The 9,255-nt window shown below is 41.7% G+C and overlaps 1 protein-coding gene across 8 annotated transcripts in view; it reads left to right on the plus strand.

The window, feature by feature from the left end:
• The window catches only part of klhl29 (kelch-like family member 29), a 380,738-nt gene that overhangs the window by 268,873 nt on the left and 102,610 nt on the right, over positions 1-9,255 (plus strand). For all 8 annotated transcript variants that reach the window (XM_088089183.1, XM_088089186.1, XM_042503866.2 and 5 more), the window contains one exon: positions 5,748-5,946. In XM_088089183.1, coding sequence (XP_087945309.1) covers positions 5,748-5,946 — 199 coding nt within the window. The remainder of the gene's footprint in view (positions 1-5,747; positions 5,947-9,255) is intronic.

A 9,255-nucleotide genomic window follows, 5' to 3' on the forward strand; every position in this document is an offset into this window, starting at 1 on the left:
CTCCACACTTGTATTAAGGCGATAATAAAATAGTCCTTTTTCGTTTCTTTAGAAACACTATTTCAGATGATAAACAAGAACCTTGAGTTAACAATATTCGCAATAATTCCTTGCTTGAGTTGCTTTCACGGCTGGCACGAAGCAGGACTCCTTTTTTTTCTTTTCATTTTCGTGAGGCCTGACACTTTGGATTTGAATTTTAGCAGCAAGTGTGCAACTCTTCCTCATTTCCATGCCGATATATGCGTGTGTGGGAGGAAGAGCGAGGAGCGGGAATAGAGTTAGAGAGAGAAGAAGAAGAAGAAGAAGACGAAGTGGGAGAGATAGTGAGTTAGTCAGAATTAGAGATGAAGAGTTAATTCTTCTTTCCCCCTTCACAGAAATAGAGGAGGAAAACAGGCATTACCCCAAACACACTCCACCAAATACACCCATCCAAACACACGCACATACTCTGAGGATCCCGCTCTATTTACCATTGAATCTCTGGTTGTTTATTTAATCAGAGGTCAGCCCCAGTGACTTTGCATTGCTTTAATCTCATCAACAGTCAAATCAGCCTTCGGACTGAACCAGATCAACAACTGTGACCACAAATAGCAAATGATTATAGTACAGTACAATCATCCTGCAGGCCTGAAGTGAATCCATCTGTCTCTTTCTATGTGAAAATCCCTCTCTGTGTGTGCTGTATGTGTGTGTGTGACTGCATCTTTGGGTGGATATTTATGTGGTAGCCGTCCTTGCCTTTTCTGCAGAGACCAGATGCTCTTTGAGGTAGTTTTACTGCTATTTTAAAGATGTTTGGCAAGTGAAGAGAAGCTACAGCAGATGTGGGTTTGTGTGTAGCTAAGACTTGCAGATGGTACAGTAGGATGCTTGTTTTCTTTACTTTATCTCGCACAGGTAAAGCAAAGTTAACTTGGTGTGTGTATATGTGTGTGTGAGTATTGATGCTGGTGTGCCACGTTGGTACTGCTAATGAGAACCCATGTGCACTGAGCTCAAATGTGGCTTAGTCTGTCCATCACGCCTTGAACTCTCGACCTGCCGACTGGTTTGTGCTCCGAATTCATCCGCTCCTCGAGTTCTGAAAGCAGTTTGCCTTCTGAGCTCCTACATGACCGATTTTCTGTACTCGCTTATTCTTACTCGCTTATTCTTATTCAAGGTCGTCTATCCCTGCACGCATTGCACAAGAGGCAGGAGAAACCACCTGGAGCAGGTCGTGACCGTATCGCCCGGTGCAGAGATACTGAACTTACTTTGCTTTGGGGGTATGACAAGAGGCCAGTTGCACGATCCCATACATTTTTCTAGTATTTCAGGACAATTTTAGGATTGTAGGACATTCCAAGGATTGTAGGGCATTTCTAGGACTTCAGATATTTGTAAGATTTTAGGAAATTTCTGGGATTTTCTGAAGTTTCTAGGATTTTAGGACATTTCTGGGATTTAACACATTTTTAGGATTGTAGGACATTTCTAGGATGTTAGGACATTTCTAAAATTTTAGTACATTTCTAGGATTATAGGACATTGCTACGATTATTAGACAATCTGGGTTGAGCTAGGACCTTTTTAAAGGTCACCAGAATATTTAGATAAAACCCACGCAACATGCAAACTACACCTGATTAGACCAAACACAAATTTCTAGCCGGTCCACCTTCTGTTCCAAATAGGAGCAAGATTTCACACATGCGCCTCACAAACATTTCTGCACATGTATTTCTGCAGTGCCACTAAGGGCACCACCTGGCTGGAACTGCCCCATATACAGCTTTAATTTAGCTCTGAGGGTCAGAGCGGTCAGTTGTGAGGACCTATTTCTGACGACCTGCAGATGCTCACGTATGATCTCATGAGCCAGAACTGACTTTAAATACAACACCAGCGTGTGCATTCCTACTTAGATAGTATTGATTTAGAAGCTATTACTCTGCTGGAAGGATGGTCATGGTCAGCTTATTTTATCTTTAGATTAATCACAAAAGATATAAAAGATAAAATGCATGTAAAAACAAGAGGGGTACTCAGCTCACCGTATTCAGACATTTAGGACTGTTGGGGGGTTTGTACTTTAAAAGTTGAGAGCAGGAGTGTGTTGCTCAATCTGCTTCTTTACTCTTTGTGTCCTAATGCAGAAGTACAGTCTGGGGATGGACGATAATATCAGCATGTCATAATAGCATTTCGCAAGACTGTGTGGGCGCAGCAGATCACGTTTTGATTGACACTTCCTTGGATACCACATTTGTCAAACTGTCTCTCATCTTCAGCACCCTCTGAACTTTCAAAATCAGAAAATTCTCAAAATTATACATTTCACTCTGTCACTGAATGGTGAGTTTGTTTTTTTTAAAGCTACGTTAGTTAAAGACAGAATGACATCGCCACGTCTGATAACATTATATCTACAGTATTGAATTGAAGTGTCTTGAGGGATTGCGGTGAAATTAGTGTCAACTGATAGCTGACTTTGAAATTTTGATCAGGATTGGGGATAACCACATCCAAATCAACCCAGCTTCAGAAAACTGAAAAAACTAAAATAACAATATTTTAAATTTGGACTGAGGCTAATGTCTGATCATTTTTGACGCCTTTTATTATGCAAGTACGATCCTAAATTACATACTAAGAAAGTTTTTTGGTGATTCAGGTTCCCAGAAGCTTTAAAAATGATGCACCGTCAAAAAGGTGTTTTGGAAATGTATCCACATCCGCTGGCATTAATGATTCAATGTCATGAGACCAAAGTAGGTGAGATTGTTGCAGAACTGGAGAAAAGTAGCTGGTAATAGAAAAGCAGAGCCTGAAGCTTAAGTCTCCTCCGTTTGAGTGTGACATGACTCAGTAACTATTGGGGCAAATCTCCCACTATGGGGGCACTTTAATTGGAAGTAGTATCTTCTCCTGAGCCGGTGATTCTTCCCTGAAGAATATCTCAGGATGCTAAGTAGCTCGCTTTGGCTTTACCTTCCCACTGCATTTGAGGCTGCAGCGCTGGGAGCGACCGCGGGTGTTTATGTGGATATTGAGCTGTTTGTTTGATAAACTGTTGGGTAAGCTGTGTGCGTTCGTGGAGGAGGGAAGTAGACGGTCCCATCTGCAGGCCGGTGTTTGGCTCGGAGCATGCTCGCAGAGAGGAAGTGTCATCAGCAGATTTCCCTGACTGCCGTCGCGTCCTTTCTGCCGGCATCTCGTTTTGTCTTACTTTATCTTGTCTTTTCTTCCTCCCCCTCGTCTCTCACTTGTCTCTTCTCACGCCACTCTCTCCTCTCTTCTACTTTGTTCCTCTCTCCGCTGTCTTATTTCCTCTTTTCTGGTCAGCTGCGCCCCGGACATGGCCGGAAAACAAATGGGACACATGCCAGAGAAAGCAGGCCTCAGGTGGGAGAGAGAGATGCTTAGGCAGAGTGTCAGCTTATTATTTGTTCTCCCCTGAATGATGTTTCTCTGAGTCTGTTGTTTTGTCACTCTCTCCCTCTGCGCGGCTCGGTCACGTCGGTCTGAACCGAAGGGGTCAGCGGGGTCAACCTCCACCCAGCTCTTTGTCGCACCGTCCGAGCTTGTTTACAGCTTTTACTGTTGGCATAGATGAGACTCCCATGGGGGTACAGACGGGCACACATACAGTTATACACACACTGAAAAGACAAAAAAGAAGCAGGAGCCAGAGCTATAGACATGGTTTCCATGGCAACAGCCTGTCCTACCTCTGTGGTTGAACACCTATACAGTATAAGCACACATTAAATGTATGCACATCCAGCGACGGAACAAATACGCACACAAAAACAAATATTTGTGTTGCCACAGTTGAGGATTTTCATAATTTTCGGTTCACTCCACAACATTAAATCTCTTAAAAGCCTAATCACCGTGCTCAAATCCTCACCTCAAAAGACGCGTCAAAGGAAAAGGTGCCAATTATATGCCGTAATTGTGTAAAATCAGTCTTTATTTTTTTGTTGGATCCCTAAAAAACCCGATGGTGCTGTGGCATCTTTGCATCGTCTCCCGGCTTGAATGGAGTTGTGATTAACCAGAACTGGGTCTTAATTTAGCTGCAGAAGAACATTAGCTGTCTGAAAGATTTAATTTGGAGCCGGGAAAAATCAGAAGCAGAAGGTGGAAGAAGCGGTAGGATGCTCCCCTGCTGCCTTGTTTAGGCTCTCGCAGCGCAACCAAATGTACATACGTGAAGTGAGATCGTGAGCGGATGTTGCTGAAAACTTTGTAAAATGTTTATTGGTGGCTTCTTGTTTGGTGATGAATAACTTCTAATGACTGAATCAGATGTCTGTGGAGTTGTTTTAAGTTATATTTGCAAAGAGTGAATGCTCCTATAATGGTGCGTGCATAAACTAGAATTACTGCCTTGTGGTTGAATGCCTTCACGTAGTCAAGCTGCTCTTATAGTTTGCATGCAAAAATACATGGATGTTTAACACACATCTTCCCCCAGCAGCACACATGATCTATACACTCAGCACAGTTTCAAGATTGGTGTCACCAATTCAGTGTCTGACCAAATATCTCTCCTGTCTCTGAGCTATGATGGTGAGTTTTGGATACAAAAGTGTTTTTGCAGAACATTATGATGCCACATTGAAGTTGACATTTGATCTTTTGGATATAAAATGTCCAAATTTCAAAATTGTCCCTTTTGTGTAAAATGTGTCTTTATTACCATATGAATTCTTGAGTTAGGGACACAAAGGGTTAGGGTTTTGTTGAGTCCAAGTGGATGTTTGTGACAAATTTGAGAAATTTCCCTCAAGGTGTTCTTGAGATATTGTGGTCATAAGGAAGAGGTCACAGTGACTTTGACCTTTGGCCAATGACCACCAAGATCTAATCAGTTCATGGTTAAGTCCAGGTGGATGTTTGTGCCAAATTTGAGAAAATATTCTTCAAGGTGTTCTCGATAAATCATGATATATCAAATTCACAAGGATGGTAAAGTGAGTGATGTTTGTGCCAAATTTGAGGAAACTCCCTCAAGGCCTCCTTGACATATTGTGTTTCCTGAGAATGAGACGGGTGCAAGCTCATAGTAACCTTAACCTCCGGATGACCGAAGTCTAATCATTATATCGCTGAGTACAAGTGGACATTTGTGCCATATTTGAAGAAATGTTTTCAAGGTGTTCTTGACATTATTGCATTCACAAGAATAGGGTAGACGTCCAAACCAAAAACATAATGCCTCCAGCCATAGCTATTCCCGGTGTGGAGGCACAAAAACTGCGATTTAGAGATGCTCTCCTGCCTTTTCATCCCAGTGTGGGCATTTTGTCCTGCACAAGAACAGAAATAGAAATCTGACACATTCAGCGTGTTGAGTTTTGAGGGCCTGACTCTGACGGATCTAATGTTCTCGCCGCTTTCCTCACTGGAACAGCTCAGGCGTTTATCGTCACTTTTCTGTTTTTAATATTATTAAGAAAAACCTTCATAATGAGGTTTAGAGTTAATCCAAATGTTCTTTGTAAAATATGTGAGAGTCTGTGTTTACCGACTGTGATCCATTATCTGCTATTTATTTAATGGTGTTCATATAAAACCTTTGATCATCCCTGGCAGTTTCACTCAGTCTAAATTAATTTAAACGTCTGCAAACACTGTTTTATTTGTGTTTTTATTTTTTGCCTCTGTTGTGTTATATAAGCGTAAACTGATTGCCTTCAACGTCGAATCATTGGTTTTCTTTTCCTTCCTCCTCATCTTCATCTCAGACTCTGTCAGATCTGCTGGCGGTGGTTCGTCTTCCCTTCATCCACCCGTCCTACCTTCTGAACGTGGTGGACAACGAGGAGCTCATCAAGTCGTCGGAGGCGTGTCGCGATCTGGTCAACGAAGCCAAGCGCTACCACATGCTGCCCCACGCACGGCAAGAGATGCAGACACCCAGGACTCGGCCGAGGCTCTCTGCTGGTAAACACAAACTCACACACATAAACGGAAATGTGTAGCATCTTTGGCTTGCATGACCCAGTAACAAGGTGGCGGCTCATGTCGCCGCCACCCACCAGTGCAATTGACCCAGAACACATCGCCAGGATCCATGCACCCACACACTTATACATCCACTATTCACATTTTGCTGCTTCGAGGTGACAAAGAGGTCAGGGCTCCACGAGAAGACCCTGACTTGTGCATCGTATTGATTTCAGCCCACCACTGGAAAGCAGTGCTTTAGAGCTCCATAATGTTTTCCACACAACTTCTGTAAATACTTAGACGTGGGCAACAGGTCATGTTTCCAAATGTCAGTGCAGGTTTTTCTCTCCACAATCAAACAAATGAATACTGGAGCCGAGCCTGATTGAGCGCACCGTGAAAAAGTTGAAAACAGAACGGCATACTTGCAGGTTTCTGAACCCAGCCTCCTTTTTTTTCCAAAATAAAAAAGCAAATAAAAATCTCCTAACAACTTTTTAACACCAGCTAGGCACAGCCGAGTCCATCCTGCCAACCAGTTGCTGTCCGACCGCCGCCGATGTCCAAGCCATTGAAGAGCGTGTTTGTTTACATCGTTAAATTCAAGGAATCATTCATGGAAATTGGAAGGCGCCTGCAAATTGCTTTTGGCCGTTAGATTTTTCCCCCAGGTCGGCCAGGAACCCGTTCGTTCCCCCTGTAAAGAGCCGCCTAATTATAGCGTCTGCATGCTATTATGAGCTCCGCACCGGCACACCTTACTATTGCGCTCAAGTTATTTTCTGCTTGGTAGAATAAAGATAATTGCCTAACAAATGGCACTTTATGGAGAGGTCGTTTTATTAGCCAACACTGTTGTCCAGCCAGTGTGTTTATTTGCCAGTAAACAAACAGTTGGGGAATTGGATCTACTCTTCATCAGTAGTACTGGAGATGGAATAGCCAGATTTTGTACTCTGATATTAAAGCTGTAGATGGTAACTTTTATAACTTTTTGTCATGATTAGTGAAATTGTCACTATATTCACATAAGACAGATAATCTATGAAAAAAATGGCAAGACTGCATGTGAGCATAAACAACCAATCAGAGCTGAGGAGTGAATTATGTCGGTCGCTGCTCATGAACTGCGGTCAAACTGTCAAACTAAGCAGTGCCGATCAAAGACAAAATCAATATTCTGTGACTTCACTGCCTAATTCTCACCTCAGATGTATTCAGAAACATATTTTTAGTGTTAACGTTTGTGACCTGGCCGCCGTTTTGGAAACAGTCGAGCCAAAACAAACAAGGCACTATAAGAAAACGCTCTAATTTTACAGCTAAACAGTACAGTAAAATATGTTTCTTAAAACATTTGAGGTAAGAAACAGGTAATGCAGTAGCAAATAAATTTGATATTTGACCAGCGCTGCCTAGTTTGACAGTTTGACTGTAGTTTACATGCAATAACAAAATTTGGGGTTAAAAGTTATTTTTTATAAACTTTACCAAGTTTTTCTGTCATTGTATTTCATTTTCTTATGGAAATTTAATCTCTCAATCTTTATATAATTTTGAATAGTTGACTCAGAGTTGCTTTTGCCTATTATTGTTGACCTTTTGTGTTGCATTTGTATGGAGAAATGAGAACCTGTTGGGTTCTCTGCTAATCAGAAGCTGATTATTTAAAGGCACATCTGATGGCAATCAGGCACAGAGTAATTCTAATAAAACAACATGCAAAGTGTAGTTCAATCTTTTTTGTTTTTAATTTAATCTGTTTTAAAATGTGGTGTCAGGTCTAGTAACCTGCTGTGCGCTGGATTTTTATGCCTCCGTACAGCCGTAGTTGAAGGCATTATGTTTTTGGGTTGTCCATCTGTCTGTCTCGTTCTCGTGAACCCTATATCTCAAGAACACTTTGAGGGTATTTACTTAAATTTGGCACAAATGTCCTCTTCAACTTAACAATGACTTGATTAGAGTTTGGTGGTCAAAGGTCACAGTGCCCTTTTGTCTGTCTCTTTCTCCTGAGCCCAGTATTTCATAGCAACCTTGAGGGTATTTTCTCAAATTTGGCACAAACGGCCACCTGAACTCAACAATGAACCGAGCAAAATTTGGTGGTCAAAGGTCACTCTGACCTTGCAATCTGTCTAGTTCTTGTGATATGATATGACATGATATCTTGAGAACGCCTTGTGGAAATTTCTTCAAATTTAGCACAAATGTCCACCTGAACTCAACAATGAACTAATTAAAATGTGATGGTCAAAGGTCGCTGTGACTTCAAAAACCATGTTTTTGACTATAACTCAAGAATTCATATGCTCATTATGACAAAATTTCTTCAAATTGTCTACCAGGATATAATGATGAAGTGATGACATTTATATCCAAAAGGTCAAAGTTTAGCTTTACATCACAGTGTTCAGCAAATTCCCATTTTTGGCTGTTATTCAACACCATACCTCAGGAACAGAAGGTCAGACATTGGTGACACTAACCTTGAAACTGTGCTGGTTGTATTGATCTTTCGTGCTGCCTAGTTGAAGATGTGTGTGAAACATCTGCGTTTTAGAATTTTTAGCCTCTTTGCAGAAACATCCACAGTTAGAGCATTGTTTTTTATCACTGCGTGGCAGGCGTGGATGTAACTGTATCTTGACTGGTTAGTGAATGTATACAACTGCGAGGCGGTTATTCTAGTTTTGGTTTACTGGGGTTTACCCTCTACCCGCTGGCACCCAGGAGAGAAGCGCTGCTGTGCGGGTATTGTCACTTTATTGGGGGAATTGCGTTAATATTTTTGCATCTTTAATTACCTGTAACACAGTCACACAAAGCTTTATAAAGCATCATTTGCCTCCTGAGAAAAGACATTTGTGGCATCATCCCATTACTCATCGTCGATCCGGTAGTTTCTCCTTGTTCTCAGCAGTTTCTTGAAGCAATCCTCTGTCAAGGCCCATTTTAGTGTTTGGATTGTGCATATCTTATGCGTGCTACAGCCCCATTATGCAGGCTGAAGTGTGTATTGATTCACAGCAGCTCATGGCTCTGTACAACAGAATTATATAAATGCACAAATGCTGCCGGTATGAATACATTCATGATGCATTATACCCCGATGGCTCCATGAATGAGAAATAAATGTAAGTTTTCTCGATCAAGTTTTGAACTCCTCTGAAGCTGCAGCTCTGTTGTTTTGAGGACATTGGGGGCTCAGCCCAGACCTTTAGGGGGATCCTCATTTTTGATGGCAAACCCTATTTTGAAGCTTTGTAAGCATTCTGGCAACTTATTTACCCTTAAAAACCA

This window comes from Plectropomus leopardus, chromosome 16, assembly GCF_026936395.1.
Source record: "Plectropomus leopardus strain MGB_pleo_1.0 chromosome 16, ASM2693639v1, whole genome shotgun sequence".
Classification (NCBI taxonomy): Eukaryota; Metazoa; Chordata; class Actinopteri; order Perciformes; family Serranidae; genus Plectropomus; species Plectropomus leopardus.